Source organism: Hyperolius riggenbachi, chromosome 12 (genome assembly GCF_040937935.1).
Source record: "Hyperolius riggenbachi isolate aHypRig1 chromosome 12, aHypRig1.pri, whole genome shotgun sequence".
Lineage (NCBI taxonomy): Eukaryota > Metazoa > Chordata > Amphibia > Anura > Hyperoliidae > Hyperolius > Hyperolius riggenbachi.
The window spans coordinates 164,926,097-164,944,234 of NC_090657.1; the positions used below are offsets into that span (position 1 = coordinate 164,926,097).

The 18,138-nt window shown below is 45.1% G+C and overlaps 1 protein-coding gene across 6 annotated transcripts in view; it reads right to left on the bottom strand.

The window, feature by feature from the left end:
* The window catches only part of CDH4 (cadherin 4), a 1,011,299-nt gene that overhangs the window by 458,892 nt on the left and 534,269 nt on the right, over window positions 1-18,138 (bottom strand). Inside the window, exon 1 of one of the 6 annotated variants that reach the window (XM_068263311.1) lies at window positions 6,920-6,980. The exons of the other annotated variants lie outside the window; for them this stretch is intronic. Coding sequence (XP_068119412.1) covers window positions 6,920-6,956 — 37 coding nt within the window. The 5' untranslated portion in view covers window positions 6,957-6,980. Of the gene's footprint in view, window positions 1-6,919; window positions 6,981-18,138 lie in introns of those variants that run through there. 6 annotated transcript variants of the gene reach the window in all.

Here is an 18,138-nt window from a genome sequence, read left to right on the forward strand (position 1 = left end):
TTCAATGAAATCATTCTGTACCAAGAGATGAAGGTAAAAACTTAATAAAAAAAAAATCCAGGTAAGTTAAGGAAGCCCCTGCCAAAGGCTGTGATTGAATCTCTGCGATGTGACATGTACTATGGCTGATCTCTGCTCTATTATGAGACTTACACAGAACATTGTTCATTTGTTTTATCTCTTTAGAGCAGGAATTTCAGCTTCTTTGCCTGTAATACGCTCATTTCCAGACATTAAGGCAATCCGGCAATCTAATTGGTTTAATGCTCCAGGGCTCTTTATGTTTGCGAATAGACAGGGAGGGTTTAACGGACTCTGTCGCAAGCCATGTGTTTAACGCCATTTATTGTTCGTGACGCGGTGTTAAAGGGCCAGCGTACCCAGGAAAGTAAAGAAATGACCCAACGACTTTTGTGATCAATCCATCCACTGCAGACTCCAGAGTTCTCTGGAGGCCGAGACAGAGCAGTGCCCAAATAATCCAAGCACAACGTCAATGTTGTCATACAGAAAGACCGAAGTATATCAACTGGCAGCTATGACTAAGAAGCCATGTCAGCTCCGATATGCCTGAGCTTTTTTTTTGCTGTGTGTCCACAGATGTCACAATAAAGATTGGACTTTTAATCGACCAAATGGTGTAGTTGGATCTTCTATCTCTAAAAAGTTGCCTGGCAATTGAATCCCTGCTCCTGTTTGGATTGTCATGTTTGGTAGTGGTAATGTCCCCCCCCTTTTCCCTTTTTTGGCAACTGGGGTTTTCTGACAGAAAATGAAGCTGGCAGCCTCCGTATTCCTCTCATTTTAGCTTCCCTTTCACAGCAGCAGATATTAAAGAGGCCCTGCTGTAGTGACTTGGTACAATGTAGTATATATAGTAAATTATTCAGAATACACACTTACAGTGAAATTCCTGTAACACTTCCTATATCTAAATATTGCTGTATATTGGTATGTAGCCCCACCCTCCCAATAAGCTTAGCCTGGGCTGTTTAACCCCCTTGGCGGTATGAAAAATACCGCCAGGGGGCAGCGCAGCAGTTTTTTTTTAATTATTTTTTTTTTAAATCATGTAGCGAGCCGAGGGCTCGCTACATGATAGCCGCTGCTCAGCGGCATCCCCCCAGCCCCGCCGATCGCCTCCGGCGATAGGCGATCAGGAAATCCCGTTCAAAGAACGGGATTTCCTGGAGGGCTTCCCCCGTCGCCATGGCGACGGGGCGGAATGACGTCACCGACGTCAGCGACGTCGGGACGTCATTGGGAGACCCGATCCACCCCTCGGCGCTGCCTGGCACTGATTGGCCAGGCAGCGCTCGGGGTCTGGGGGGGGGGGGGGCGCGCGCCGCACCGGATAGCGGCGATCGGGCGCGCGGCGGCGGCGATCGGGGTGCTGGCGCAGCTAGCAAAGTGCTAGCTGCGTCCAGCAAAAAAAAAATTAAGCAAATCGGCCCAGCAGGGCCTGAGCGGCACCCTCCGGCGGCTTACCCCGTGTCACACACGGGGTTACCGCTAAGGAGGTTAATATGCAGACTCTCCCCCCCCCCCGATCATTCTGGGAGACCAGGGATATTTTGTACTGGCTTCATGACTCTCAGTAAACAAACATTCTGCAGACCTACCACTGACAGGACAAAAGATGCCACCACTAGGGATGGTCAATAAGATGCAAATAATTTTGAGTTGGTGCAGGATTGTGCAAATTTTGTATGCAAACGAAATGCAGCTTGAAAATAGACCAATCGCATTTTACCTCAGAAGGATTTAATTGGTTCATTGTATAGCTGCATACATTTGCATAGAAAATTTGCATAAGGTTGCATCTACTCAAAATTCTTTGCATCTCATTGACCATGCCTAGTCTCCACCTTTGATACATTTCAAAATGTAAATCAGGGAGTGGAAAGATGGGCAAACACTGACAAAATAATTTACAAATGAATGTTATATAAAAAATAAGCAATTTTATTTATTACGCTATTTTCACTACAGTTGCTCTTTAAAGTGAATTAACTCACCTGCGGCTTCCCTCAGCCCCCTGCAGCTGATCGGTGCCCTCGCAGCTCCGCTCCGATGGCCCAGGACCCGCCGGCGAACTCTTCCGGTTTGGCTGTCACCGGCCGACAGGCATGGGAACGCGAGTGATTGTTCACGTTCCCAGCCTGTATATTGCCCCCTATGCTGCTATTGCGGCGGCCTGGCAATATCAGCATAGGGGGCGATATACAGGCTGGGAACGCTAACAATCACTCGCGTTCCCATGCCTGTCGGCCGGTGACGGCCAAACCGGACGTGTTCGCCGGTGGGTCCTGGGCCATCGGAGCGGGGCTGCGAGGGCACCATTCGGCTGCAGGGAGCTGAGGGAAGCCCCAGGTGAGTTAATCTCATTTTTTTTTACTTAGCTTTAGGTTCACTTTAAAGGACAACTGCAGTAAGAAAAATATGGAGGCTGCCATATTCATTTCCTTTTAAACGATACCAGTTAGACTGGCAGCTCTCGGATTCCCGATATACTATAAGAGCATGGAAACGTATAATGCAAACCACATTCCAAACAATCAACAGTAAAGGACAAAAAGTGTAACCCAACCAACAACGCTGGAGGCCATGGGAGAGTGAAGGACTCTGGGAATTATTACAGCAAGCACAACTTCCTTAAGAATGCCGCTTATATTGCATTTTCCAGAGCCACACAAGTATTGCACAGTATAAGAGGAGTATTTCAGCTTAGCAAGCAGTCAGGAGGGTGAATAAAGCACCGCCTGTCAGGCCTCTTCAATGTACAGCTATGTTTAGAATGAGGACGGCTATTCGCCATGATAAATACCCACTCGATAAGCCCTTATTGACAAGTCATACCTGGAATCTCCGACGTACGACTACATTTCCCCGAACCTTTAATCAGATACATGTCTGCACGCTAGACAGGCCATGTCAATGAGAACAGCAGGCTGGGAGCTCACAAGCCTTCTGCAAGGGAATGGGGCTGTTTTTTTTTCTAAAGTGCATCTGTCACCCACACATAATAGACAGATCCATTTACTGAGACTATGAAGTGTATGACGGCTTGTTGGTTCATTATGAGCCGATGCCACTATTCTGCTAAGATCCATTACATATCTTCTTCCATAGCAGGGATACTGGCTGCTAATGAACTAAAATACAGCTCAGGAACACAAAAGGCTCAGCTTCCCAGCATACAGACCCTACTGACTGATGTATGGCAAGTAAGGATGGCAATGAGATGCAAATACAGCTCAGGAACACACAACTGCAGGCACAATACCACACAGCCCTCCCGGCATATGGATGCTACCGACTGGTGTATGGCTAGTGGGGATGGCTAGATACAGCTCAGGAACACACAACTGCCGGCACAATACCACACAGCGCTCTCGGCATATGGATGCTACCGACTGGTGTATGGCTAGATACAGCTCAGGAACACACAACTGCAGGCACAATACCACACAGCCCTCCCGGCATATGGATGATACCGACTGGTGTATGGCTAGTGGGGATGGCTAGATACAGCTCAGGAACACACAACTGCCGGCACAATACCACACAGCGCTCTCGGCATATGGATGCTACCGACTGGTGTATGGCTAGATACAGCTCAGGAACACACAACTGCAGGCACAATACCACACAGCCCTCCCGGCATATGGATGATACCGACTGGTGTATGGCTAGTGGGGATGGCTAGATACAGCTCAGGAACACACAACTGCCGGCACAATAACACACAGCGCTCTCGGCATATGGATGCTACCGACTGGTGTATGGCTAGATACAGCTCAGGAACACACAACTGCAGGCACAATACCACACAGCCCTCCCGGCATATGGATGATACCGACTGGTGTATGGCTAGTGGGGATGGCTAGATACAGTTCAGGAACACACAACTTCCGGCACAATACCACACAGCGCTCTCGGCATATTGACGCTACCGACTGGTGTATGGCTAGTGGGGATGGCTAGATACAGCTCAGGAACACACAACTGCCGGCACAACACCACACAGCCCTCCTGGCATATGGATGCTACCGACTGGTGCATAGCTAGTGGGGATGGCTAGATACAGCTGAGGAACACACAACTGCCGGCACAACACCACACAGCCCTCTCGGCATATGGACGCTACCGACTGGTGTATGGCTAGATACAGCTCAGGAACACACAACTGCAGGCACAATACCACACAGCCCTCTCGGCATATGGACACTACCGACTGGTGTATGGCTAGTGGGGATGGCTAGATACAGTTCAGGAACACACAACTTCCGCACAATACCACACAGCGCTCACGGCATATTGACGCTACCGACTGGTGTATGGCTAGTGGGGATGGCTAGATACAGCTCAGGAACACACAACTGCCGGCACAACACCACACAGCCCTCCTGGCATATGGATGCTACCGACTGGTGCATAGCTAGTGGGGATGGCTAGATACAGCTGAGGAACACACAACTGCCGGCACGACACCACACAGCCCTCTCGGCATATGGACGCTACCGACTGGTGCATAGCTAGTGGGGATGGCTAGATACAGCTGAGGAACACACAACTGCCGGCACAACACCACACAGCCCTCTCGGCATATGGACGCTACCGACTGGTGTATGGCTAGATACAGCTCAGGAACACACAACTGCAGGCACAATACCACACAGCCCTCTCGGCATATGGACACTACCGACTGGTGTATGGCTAGTGGGGATGGCTAGATACAGCTCAGGAACACACATACACACACACACACAACAGCCAGCACAACACCACAAAGCCTTCTCCGCATATGGACGCAGTCGGGGATTCTTATCCCAGCTGATAACAGGCAGATTTAGCAGAGAAGAATGAAACAAAGAGCAGAGTAGATGTTTACTGTCATGTTCCCATTGATATATATGGTAAAATACATGAGGGTGCTTCGTCACTGGTTCTCTAAGTATTTTTATGCAAGCTGAGCATGAGAACATCTCCTGTGAGAAGACTCAGGAGAAAAGTTAATAGAATGGGGGCCCTAGGGCCAGGTGTAGTAAACTCGCAGGTGAGCGCATGGCAGATTTACCGATACTAGCGACAGGGGAGCACCGGCCGATGACCCTTAGCGCCACATGCGTTACTGCGAAACAATGCTTATTACTCCATGCGTAACAACAGCAACACACACGTTAACCCGGTAACACACGTGACATTAACCTCTAGCCAACCGCGTCACACCGATGGGCGTGGCCCCGGCAGCAGCCTCTGTTTTGCAGGAGATCGTGCGCAGGGTGCGCGCATCTCGTGCTTGGTGGGTGGAGCGGAGCTCCGCCTGCAGTCTCCTGTTAACGGCATAACCGCTGTCTAATTACATGTACAGTGCTGCGATCTGCAGCAGTACTGTACTGGGGACAGCCGTGTATAAAAAACACACATACAAAAAAAAACACACATACAAACAAACAAACATTGGGGGGGGGGGGGGCGATCAGACCCCACCAACAGAGAGCTCTGATGGTGGGGAGAAAAGGGGGAGGGGGGATCACTTGTGTGCTGTGGCGAGTGGCCCTGCAGCTTGGCCTTAAAGCCGCAGTGGCCAATTTAATGCAAAATGACCTGGTCTTTAGGGGGGTTTAACACTGAGGTCCACAAGAGGTTAAGGGACAATGAGGTTGATTCACCAAGCTGCGCTGCTACAGCAGAGTGTGTTATAATACCCTGTGCACGCTATGCAGCCATAGTGTGTGCAGTTGAATTACTTGACAAGTCCAGTGACAGGCAGCCTACAGGGCCAATCAAAGTGCAGGAATCTCGTACATTGAAGCCACTGGACCCGCCGGGCACCGGGCAGGTTCAGTGGAGCGCTCGTTAAGTGTAACGAAGCGCTCTTTAAACAATCTGAGCCCAGCATAAATTAAATGCGCACGCTATGGCTGCATAGCGTGCGCAGGGGACTAGAACACTCTCTGCTGTCAATAAGCTGTGCTGCTTAGTGAATTAACTTCCATGGCCGGTGCACCCTCTGTGCTGGTAATGTTAATATTGCCATGGGCTCCCTGCTGCGCACGTAAATTATACTGGAGTTTACTGCATCAGGACCCTTATGTGGGCTGCAGATGGGCATTTTCCCAAAATGTAAGGACTGGTTGCTATTATGGATGGTCCATGAGATACAGACAATGCAGACAACTCCATGCCAGGGACGGATTACACAAATTCTGTATGCGGATGTATGCTGCTTAAAAATGCACTAAACATTTCCCGTCAAGGTAGAATTCGATGCATCCATTTTCTAGCTGCATACATTTGGATGCCCTATTTACATAAATCTGCCTCAAGGCAGAATGATTTGCATCTCATTGACCACCCTTAATGACTACAAAAGCACAAGAGGCATTTCTGAAATGTAAGATTAGAGAATACTAATAAAGCAATACTTTTTCTTTAGCTCTTAAAAGAACTGTAGTGAAAATAACGTTAATAAATAAAATTGCTTATTTTTTTATAATATTATTTTATAGATAATTTAGTCAGCGTTTGCCCATTGTAAAATCTCTCCTCTCCCTGATTTACATTCTGAAATATATCACTGGGGGTGACATCTTTAGTCCTGTCAGGTGCAGCTCTGCAAAATGTGTACTGAGATTTCTGAAGCTAGTGCAAAATATACCTGTCTCCCAGAATGCTTTGGGAGGAGAACTCAGCATAGCTAAACAGCCTAGGCTAAGCATCACTGGGAGGGTGGGACTACATACCAATGTACAGCAATACATAGTTGTAGGAAGTGTTTCAGATGCTGAAAGCAGGAAAATAATCATAAAATTGGCTATCTGAATAATATACTGCATTGTACTATATGTCACAGCAGGGCCTCTTTAAAGGTTGACAAGCCAGTAAACAATCCTTGCTGTGGCGATTTCTCTACCGTCGTCCGCGTCAGGCTTCCAGCGTCCAGCTGTCATCTTCCAGGATAGTTTAGGATCTGATTGGTGGCTGTGGGGAAATGGCACTGTCACTTTGATGCACAGGAACCCTCCTGTCTTTATAAAACATCCCACAGTATAGCAGCCATGGGCAGCCAGACAGAAAATCAGCTTTAGTCTGTGTGCTGTGAGCTGCTGGATTGCAGCTAGCTATTTCTTGCTCTATCTTATTGAACAAGCCCATGTAGAAGTGTCAGATCTATCAGCACCATGGACAGCAGCTGTGACATGTAAGGTAGTTTTGCTGGTATAGCAGAGCTTCTATAATTACATCTTTCTGCAGCAGTCAGTCTCCCGGTGAATGGGGAACCAGCATTTGATAAATGAGTTTTCCTCCCATAGAAAAACTGGGCTGCACGCTGCTGGGAAGAGCGCTGGCCGTTATGTAACAATGTGAATTAGCGAGGCTTTGTCCCAGTCCAGATATACATCACACCTGCAAGGGAATGCTCGCCTAGATGCTATTAAAGTAACATGGCGTGGATTGGGGGACGCATCCTATTCCCGAAGCAGACTTTGCTTTTATTCTCTCACAGATTTCTCCAGCTTCTCTGAATAACATGCTTTGTGTTACACCCAATATGTTTCAGGGAACACGCCAGTATTGATACCATCGGAACTAGCAGCGTTCATCTCCGAGACCTGCAGAGATATTTATTGGCTAGGCCTGTGTCTAAGGCTGTGTTCTTACTTAAAGCGGACTTGAACTCAGAACTTCCTCTCTGCTTTAAAAGATAAGCAACAGCATAATAATCTTTACAGAAAAAAACAAAATGTCTTTGTTACAGCAGATACAAATCCTACAATAATTCTGCAGTGTTTCTACTTCCTGCTTTCATGTAAGCAGACATATTGTTAGCATCCTGTGCTTTCAAATAAGCTTATTTGCCATGGCAGTCAGGTGACATGGGGAGAGATCAAATTACAAATAGTGCTTAGCCACAGATGAGGGGGAATTAGACAGACTAAACACTATAAATACAGTCACGTGCATTTCTCTATGTTTTCCTTCTGTCCTGTGCAAGAGTTCAGGTCCACTTTAAACTGAGAACTAATATGTTTTTGTCAGATGGGAACCAAGCTTATAGTATGACTTCAAATTAAAGCAGACCTGAACTCTTGCACAGCACACAATGAAAAGTCTTCATTCCACATATAGTTGTGAAAGAAATCCACTTCGCGGTTTAGCCAGATAGACCTGTGTAATTAGTTCTATTTAGCAGATGTGAATAGGCTGCAGGAGTTCTGCCAAGACAGCTCTCCCTATACAGTAAACACTGAGGCTTAACCCTTTCAGTGCCCCAGTAAAGTGAAACCAAGTTAAAACTTCAAAGTTTTTTTAGGATTTCTTTAACCACTTCACCTCAAAGCGTTTTTTACCCTAACAGACAAGAGCAATTTTCACCTTTCAGTGCTCCTCCCGTTCATTTGCCCATAGCTTAATCACTACTTATCACAACGAAATGATCTATATCTTGTTTTTTTCAGGGATGAGCAGAAACTATGCCAGTGCGAAATTACGCATCGTAGTTCGTATCTACGCATCGTAGTTCGTAGGTGAAGTTTTAAAACTACGCTTACGAATTTAAGCATAGTCAACGAAATGCATACAAAGCAAATATTTTATTTCGAAGCCGTAGTTTGGCGAAGCGTAATTGCGTAAGACTATGCGTAGTTCCAGCGTAGCGAAGTTGGCTGACTACGACCATCCCTGGACTTTTTTTCACCACAAATTAGGCTTTTTAGGGTTGATATTTGTTTTCAGTAATTACTTTATTTTCTATGCATTTTAAAGGAAAAACAAGGAAAAAATGTACTATTTCTCTGATTTCATCACCTATAGTTGTAATATAAACACTGCTACTGTACCTAAAACCCACACATTTTATCTGCCTATTTGTCCTGGTTATTACAACATTCTAATTATGTCCCTAGTACAAAGTATGGTGACATTTGGAAATAAAGGTGTATTTTTTCTATGGCGTTTTTTTTTTCTCTCACTTATCTGATGTGCACGCGCACGTGAATGCACGTGCACGCGCATGAGCGTGCATGTGCGAGTGCTTGTGCACAGTGGCAGCAGCACTGTATGACTTATAAAAATGTATTGGAACCGTTAAGAGGCTCTAGCAGGATGTTTTTATAAGTCTGGTTGTCATTAAGTGGTTTAATTGCAATGAAGAATTGCTTTTCCCATAAAGGTTATCATGCTGTGGCTTATCGGTTAGAGCAGAGAGGAAGTTCTGAGTTTAGTTTCACTTTAACATAATGCGTGGTGCGATTTGTCACCTCCTTTGCTTTGCTGTTTTTACAGGGGATGCAATACTGCGGTCTTTGTGAGCTTAGCCTCAAATTTACAAATTACTGATTCATTTTTATTCTTCCGGTTTTCATTTTATATATCCAAATGATTAAAGTGGATAGTAAACTGGAGTGTGCATTTCCAGCATAAAAAAATTAAAATATATACTTCTTTAAAAAAAAAAATTCTGAAAGCTTTTATTTATTTTAGAATGTATGTTAATTGTTATTAAAAGGTTTCAGCTTTGCAGTAAAAAAAACAACAACAAACCTGGTACATGCAACTGACTGACACAAGTTTCTTTGCTGCAGACTTACACCATCTGCTCAGTTTCTCCTCCCCTTCCTCTGTGGGAGCCCCGCCTCCTGCAGTTACAAGAGTAACAGGGACAATGGGGATGCTGGTTTCCCTTCTGAAGTCAGGCCCTCTACTGACAGATAGCATAACCAGCACCTGCTGCACCAGGTCAATTACATTTTATTATTACAAAAAACACTTTATGTTAACAATAAATGCCTGGCGCTTAAATATTTTATTAACGCTCACCCTTGGCCGGTGTAGATGGCTGAAAAAAGAAGTGCAAAGTCAATTGTCCTCCATGTTTCTTAGAAAGCTTTTCTTGCACCGATATATATATAAACCACAACTATTATTTAAAAAAAGGTGGGGGGAAAGGCTGTGCGTCCCTAAACACATGTTGCAATTGAATGGTTAATCGCACAGGCATACACCGCCTCTGTCAGACTGAAAAATGCATGCCCTGCATCCTAGACAAGTGCTAACATTTATTAAACTAGGAGGAGCTTTAGCTTCCAATATGGTTTGCATGCAAAGTATATTATACTAGACACTTGCTCCACGGTGAGGTCTGTGCGATTAGCCATTCAATTGCAACACGTGTTTAGGGACGAACAGCCTTTCCCCCCACCTTTTTTTTAACTTTGTAACTATGTAACTGTCAGGTTAGCTGCTCCCAGCCCCTCCTCCTGAGTTTCCTGTTTGCATAATAAGTAGTAGCAGATTTGCATATGATTTGCATCTGAATTGAATGCAAAGTGTGCAGAAAATCTATTTAGGTGCTTCACACTGAGCTGGTGGTCATTTCAGATGCAGCCTTAGTGGTATGCGCTGGCGTTCTCCTCGCTGCACAACTATTATTTGACCACCTCTTTGGAGACATTTAATCCTGACACTGCACTAAGGAATGCTATCTGTATTGCTTGTTTTCCTGCAGCACTAAGAAGCACATATACAACCGATATAAATCTGAAGCTCAACACACACCATACAATCTTGGTTGTACAGATTTACCAAATCTATGTAGTATAAGGGCAAACAGATTGAAAATACCTTGAATGATTGATTGGATAAGCTCTTATACTGCATGAAAGTGGTAAGATTGAACAACCAAGATTGTATGGTGCAGGGGCATAACTAGAAATCACTGGGCCCCCCTGCGAATATTTGGATGGGGCCCCCCCATAGGTGCCAAATAATCGTAATGGGGCAGCGTTTCACTGTAAATTAATTGTAAAGTGGGCAGCATTTTACCAGACAATCGTAATGTGGGCCAGAAAATCGTAATGTGGGCAGAGTTCACCAGAAAATCATAATGTGGGCCTTTAGAAAATCATAATGTGGGCAGAGTTCACCAGAAAATCGTAGTGTGGGCCGAGTTCGCCAGAAAATCGTAATGTGGGCACTTGTCACCAGAAAATCGTAACGTGAGCAGCAGTCACCAGAAAATTGTAACGTGGACAGCATTCACCAGACAATCGTAATGTGGGCAGCGTTCACCAGAATATCGTAATGTGGGACAGAAAATCGTAATGTGGGCAGCGTTCACCAGAAAATCGTAATGTGGGCAGCGTTCACCAGAAAATTGTAACATGGACAGCGTTCACCAGAAAATTGTAACATGGACAGCGTTCACCAGACAATCGTAACGTGGGTAGTGTTCACCAGAAAATCGTAATGTGGGCCAGAAAATCGTAATGTGGGCAGCAGACACCTGAAAATCGCAATGTGGGCAGCAGACACCTGAAAATCGCAATGTGGGCAGCAGACACCTGAAAATCGCAATGTGGGCAGCAGACACCTGAAAATCGTAATGTGGGCAGCAGGCACCTGAAAATCGTAATGTGGGCAGCAGACACCTGAAAATCGCAATGTGGGCAGCAGACACCTGAAAATCGTAATGTGGGCAGCAGACACCAGAAAATCGCAATGTGGGTAGCAGTGACCAGAAAATCGCAATGAGGGCAGCAGACACCAGAAAATCGCAATGTGGGTAGCAGTGACCAAAAAATCGCAATGAGGGCAGCAGTGACCAGAAAATCGTAATGTGGGCAGCAGACACCAGAAAATCGCAATGTGGGTAGCAGTGACCAGAAAATCGCAATGAGGGCAGCAGTGACCAGAAAATCGCAATGTGGGCAGCAGACACCAGAAAATCGTAATGTGGGCAGCAGACACCAGAAAATCGTAATGTGGGCAGCAGACACCAGAAAATCACAATGTAGGCAGCAGACACTAGAAAAAAAAAATGCACCTGTGAAAAAAAAAAACCAATTTACTTACCTGACAGAAGTCTTCTCCTCTCCCGGCATCTGGCTCGCAGCTCCACGAGTGCTCCTGCAGCACATCTCTATCAGACTATCAGTCTATCAGACGCTGCGGCTAGTTGAGCACCTTGCTGGGGGGTCCAGAGCAGCGCTCCCCCCACGCACAGTGAGCGGGCCCCAGAGCAGCCCCGGGCCCCCCTGCGGCTGAGGGGGTCGCATCCCCAGTAGGTACGCTGGTGGTATGGTGTGTGTTGAGCCTTAGAAAGGCCAGCGTCCTTTAGGGCACCCGTCTCCCCAAGAATTCCAAGACGAGTACAGATGGTGCATCGCTGCCTTCGAAATCTCACACCCAGCTACTCTGATGTAAGCGACGGCAAGAAACTACAGCTCCGCTTCCCCCTCCCCTGGTTATTAAAGGGAACGTATGTTCATGTGTTAATCACGTGTGTTTATCTTCCTCATATTTGATCTGTGAATATTTCAGGAAGCCAGAGGAGGTGTAAGTCCATCTGTACACAGTCAGACAAGGATTGCATAAGATAAATCCCAACATATTGCCCATAGCAACTCACCATATTCTTCCCTTCATCTTCCAACCCGCGTCAGAACATAAGCACTGCGCTTACACATCAAACACAGGAAACATATAGAAGCCCTATCCTATTAAAGCAGTTTTCTCTACCAATACATCAGATCTGCAGACTTCTCATGAAAAAAAATCTGTTATCAAAAGTAGTAAACAAATATGCAGAAAACCGAGAATCGGCAAGACGCCAAAGCCAACGACGCTGCAATCTGCCAAATCAGAACTATGTAAATCAACTTGTTTCTTATATTAATATTTAACTTTTTATTAAATAATTAACCATTTTGCTTTTGTTTCTACCCCTTTTGTTCTTTTTACTGTGTGAAGACTTATTCAGTTGTCTTACGCTCAATCGCACCTCCTAGGCCTGGAGCCTTGGACCCTTTCAAAGTTTGTGGTTTTGGACGCTTTCAGGGTTTATGCTTTTGGACCTTTAAAGGTTGGTGAATTTGGACCCTTTTGAGGTTTGTGATTTTGGACCCTTTCAAGGTTGGTAATTTTAGACCTTTTTGAGGTGTGTGATTCTGGACTATTTCGAAGTATGAGAATTTGGACCCTTTCGATGATTGTGATTTTGGACCTTTTCAAGTTTGTGATTTTACACTCTTACGAGGTTTGTGATTTTGGACACTGAGGTTTGTTATTTTGGACCCTTTTGAGGTTTGTGATTTTGAAACCTTTCAAGGTTTGTGATGGGCCTGATCACAATGCTCAGTGCAGCAATTCCAGTACTGCTACTGCCAATTTGAAGGTCAATACCCATGAGGTGTAGCTAGTGGTTGCTTGGTAACACCAAACCAGGAAGTGCCAGTGCATTCCATGTCTTTGTCATTTTACGTTTACCAAAGACATTTCACCAGACATACTCACCATGGTGTCCCTTTCTCCTCTTGTCTAAGATTTAGGACAGACTTAAAAACTGCTCTACCTCTCATCACCAATGGGTCTTGGTTGGAAAGAAATCCTTGTACACACGTTAGATTTTTATTGTTAGACGATTTCTCATGATCATCTAAGGCAAACCTCTAAAATCAATATAGCTGTCCCGGGACATTATAAAACAAAATTGAGATTGCTGACACAGAGGCAATCTCAATCTCTACCACTGTCCACATTTGGTGGAGGATTGTACCCCCATTATACCTTCTATTACAGAGGGTGACTTTTTAACCTCAGTGGGGATGGGTTCATGATCGCCAGCTGTGTACACAGTGGTTACCTTGGTGGTGACCAACTTTTGTAAGTATTACTCTAGACCAGGAGTCTGCAAACTTGGCTCTCCAGCTGTTAAGGAACTACAAGTCCCACAATGCATCGCAGGAGTCTGACAGCCACAGTCCTGATTCATAAAGGAAAATGCATTGTGGGACTTGTAGTTCCTTAACAGCTGGAGAGCCAAGGTTGCAGATCACTGCTCTAGACACTATAGTTCTACTCCTCTTGAGTTTTTTTTCCCTCCTTTTTTCCTCTCAAGATGAAGCAACATATCTTAATGGATAATTAAACTATAACAGAGAACAATTATTCCCACCAACTCCTTGGGGTACAGATCCTCATCTACCGCTAGTCAACCTCCCTCACCTCTCTGGCTGTAATCGTGCAGCGAGTCTATACAGCACTTGCACAAAAAGCAGCCAACTGAAATGAAGATCCGAAATGTTGTGGGCGCTGGTAACGGAGTGTGTGCATGAGGCTTATATAGAGGAGATGACACATCTGCTTTTCCTCAGAATTGCAGGTAAAAACTTGAGGCATCATGGACCATTATATGTGTATGTCGGTGGTAACGGCAGACTTCAATATTGGCTCTGAGTCCCAGCCCTGGAATCTGTGTATGACTAATGAGATATGGGACGGACATTTTTTTTCATAAACTTCCCATTCAGCACTCCTTTAAAATGGATTGGGGATCTGAGGAGAGAGGGATATGGAGGCTTCCATATTTAAAAAACAAAAACCAATACCAGTTGCTTGGCTGTACTGCTGATCTTTCTGGCTGCAGTAGTGTCTGAATTATACACCTGAAACAAGCATATAGAAATCAAGTCAGATTTCAGTCAGAGCTCCTGATCTGCATGCTTGTTCAGGGTCTATGAGTTAAAGGGAACCTAAAGTGAAAGTAATGTGCCCAGTTTAACACACCTCAGTGTTCTACCAGCCCCTTGTAGGCCTTCACCTTTATTCCACTCTGTTCCATTCAACAGCTATGCACCTCCAAAAGCTGCCTGTTTGAGCCAGTTGTTGGCTTCTGCGCATGTGCAGCCCTCCGTTTTTGGCACATGTGCAGTTGCTATCTTTATGAACTGTGTAAGCGTGGAATGCTCTTAGCCTCGGGAGCACGATTGAGGATTCTGTGCATGCAGCTTTCCGAGGGGGTCAGCTGCTGAATGAAATAAAGCAAAATGATGGTGAGGGACCAAAAGCATACAGGGGGCTGAAAGAAGCCCCATGTAAGTTAAACTGGGCACATTACTTTCACATCAGGTTTCCTTTAAAGTATTAGACAAATGATCAGCAGGACGGCCAGGTAATCTGCACGGTTTAATAGGAAATACATGTCAGCCTCAATATTCCTCTCACCTCTGGTTCCCTTTAACTGCACCACCAGACATGGGTGTGCACTGTAGTGGATGCAAATCCCTATATCAGCTATTATATTAAACAGAAGAAATGTGTAACAACTGAAATCTGGATCAGTTAAATAAGAAATGAGAAGTGGAGTGGATAATGGTTTCCCTTTAAAAAGTAAGAATCCAGTTATTTCTCTTTGTGGAGGCGCGGAGGAAAACTCGATAAAGCACACATGATAAATACGCCGCCACATTTCCCAATCCAATAGTTCCTTATAAACACAATTAGTTCTCCTGATTACCTGCAGCCACTCTGCATAATGGCGAGGGCAATTTTACATGAAATGGACCGTCTCTGGGTGCTGGGAGAATACCGGGGTAATTTGGCTTTCTCTGCGTTCCTTGCCTCCTCTATCAGCAGTGCAATCAGTTACTGATGGGTTTCATCTCCCTGCTGGATTTCACCAGGACGCTCCCGGGAATCAGAGAAGTGCTGGATGGCGTTGCACTACGAGCAGCAGATGGATGCTGATCTGCAATTAGAGTGGGTGCCTGCCATGCTTTAATAGGACTTTCCTGAGGCGTTCTCTCCCGTGCATGCCGAGTATGGTGGTGATGGGACAATGGACTCACAGGCATAGCAGGCTCTGCGGTAAAGCTACTCACGTGCTTAAAAAGAGGAACTGTAAGCAAGGATTGAACTTCATCACATTCAGTAGCCGATACCCCCTTTCCCATGAGAAATATGTTCCTTTTCTCGAATAGATCATCAGAGGGGTCTGTATGGCTGATATTATGGTGAAACCCCTCCCACAATGTGATATCATGACCATGGTCCTGACCGTCTGCTGTCTGTAAACCTCAATGCATTGTGGGAAATAACAGCTTTTTCCAACTGCCAAGCAAGCGTAGAACTGTGCATAGAACTCTCAGTAACAAACATTCCGTACAGATCACCTGGCAGGACTAAAAATGTCGTCCCCAGTGATAAATTCCAGAATGTAAATCAGGGAGAGGAAAGATCTTACAATGGGCAAACACTGACTAAATAATCTATAAATTAATATTGTACAAAAAATAAGCAATTGTATTCATTATGTTATTTTCACTGCAGCTCCTCTTAAAGAGACACTGTAACATCAAAAAGTTCTCACCTCGGGAGGGGGAAGCCTCAGGCTCCCAATGAGGCTTCACACGCTGACCTCTGTCCCATGGGGGTCTCGCTGCAGCCCTCCGAACAGCGGCCCGACAGATCCGACAACCTGTTCAATACCTTTTTTACCTTTCCAGGCTCCAGCGGGGGCGCTGTTGTGGCTTTCGGCTCCGAAGTAGACGGAAATACCCGATCTTAGTCAGGTCCGCTCTACTGCGCAGGTGCCGGAGACTAGCGCCTGCACAGTAGAGCGGACCCGAAGGCGATCGGGTATTTCCACCTATTTCGGAGCCAAGAGCCGCCACAGCGCCTGCGCAGGAGCCGGGAAGGTAAATATTTCGCTGCTGTTCGGAGGGCTGCAGCGAGACCCCCGAGGGACGGAGGACGGCGTGGGAAGCCTCATTGGGACCCTGAGGCTTCCCCCTCCCAAGGTGAGTAACCCTCAGGGGAACTTTTTGATGTTACAGGTTTTCTTTAAAATTCTCTGTCATCCTAAGTGATAATTTTAGGTTTCAGTTTAAGAACAACTATACTGACATGCAGCGTTCGAATGCAGGCTCAAGCCAGTATGTAAAACAGTAAGGAATCTTAGGGAAAGGCTCCCTAATGATCCTGGTCTCCCATGGAGCACACCCTAAGTGGCCGCTGCCCTTAAAGAGAACCTGTACTGAGTAAAATTATTTAAAATAAACACTCGAGGTGACTTCAAATGAACATTACATAGTTACCTTGCCATCAGTTCCTCTCAGAAGCTCACCATTTTCTTCTGACAATAATCCCTTCCAGTTCGGACAATATTTTGTCAGAACTGAAATATATCAGTTGCTGTCAGTTATATATCAGTTGCTGTCAGTTACAGCTGAGAGGAGAACTGATGTGTCCATGTTTCCCTATGGCTCAAGTGGGCGATGTTACAGATTAACTGTGTGCTGACCAGAAAGCGGTTATGGTGTAATGGCCATTTTCAAAATGGAGGACTGTGAATTCCATTGATCACAGTGGACAAACAGGACGCAGGAGAGGAAAAAGAGATTGAGGAGTAGACTACACCGGAGGTAAGTATGACTTGTGTATGCCTATTTTGACTTTTAATGTTCAGTTCAGGTTTTCTTTAAAGTGGAACTCCAGTAAAAATAATGTAATTAAAAAAGCACTTCATTTTTACAATAATTATGTATAAATGATTTAGTCAGGGTTTGCTCATTGTAAAATCTTTCCTCTCCCTAATTTACATTCTGACATTTATCACATGGAGACATTTTTACTGCTGGCAGGTGATGTCACTGGAAGGAGATGCTGCTTGCTTTTTTGCCAGTTGTAAACAGCTGTTATTTCCCACAATGCAACAAGGCTCCCACAGTGTGATGTCAGAACCATGGTCCTGACATCACACTGTGGGAGGGGTTTCACCGCAATATCAGCTATACAGAGCCCTCTGATGATCTGCTTGTGAAAAGGAAAGGATTTATCATTGGAAAGGGGGTATCATCTACTGATTGGGATGAAGTTCAATTCTCTTTAAGTGCTTTGATGCTAGTGCACTAGGAGAAAAGTGTGATAAACGTCCCATGTCTTTTTTGGGGGGAGTTGGGTAGGAGCCCAATATTAAGTACTACACAGAAAAAATAAACATAGATGTATCTTACGTCTTGAGAGGACTCAAACCAGAGTTTGGAAAAGGAATCTTTAACATTCAAAAATAGTTGTTGACGCTGTTTATTTTTTCTGTGTAGTACATCACTCCAGAATATAGACACACATGGCCTCAATTCACTAAGCAGTTTAGAATAGTCTGATGGTTTGGTGTAAACCATCAAAAGGGAATTTACTAATAATCACTGAACGTTTTAGACCTGGTCTAAAAGATTCGGTAATTAGGTCTAAAAACCGTATGAGGTCTAAAGATACGAGTAGCTATGACTGACATCCTTCTCCTCTGACAAGCTCTCCTCTGGATACAACTAAACTCCTGTATAATTAATTCAA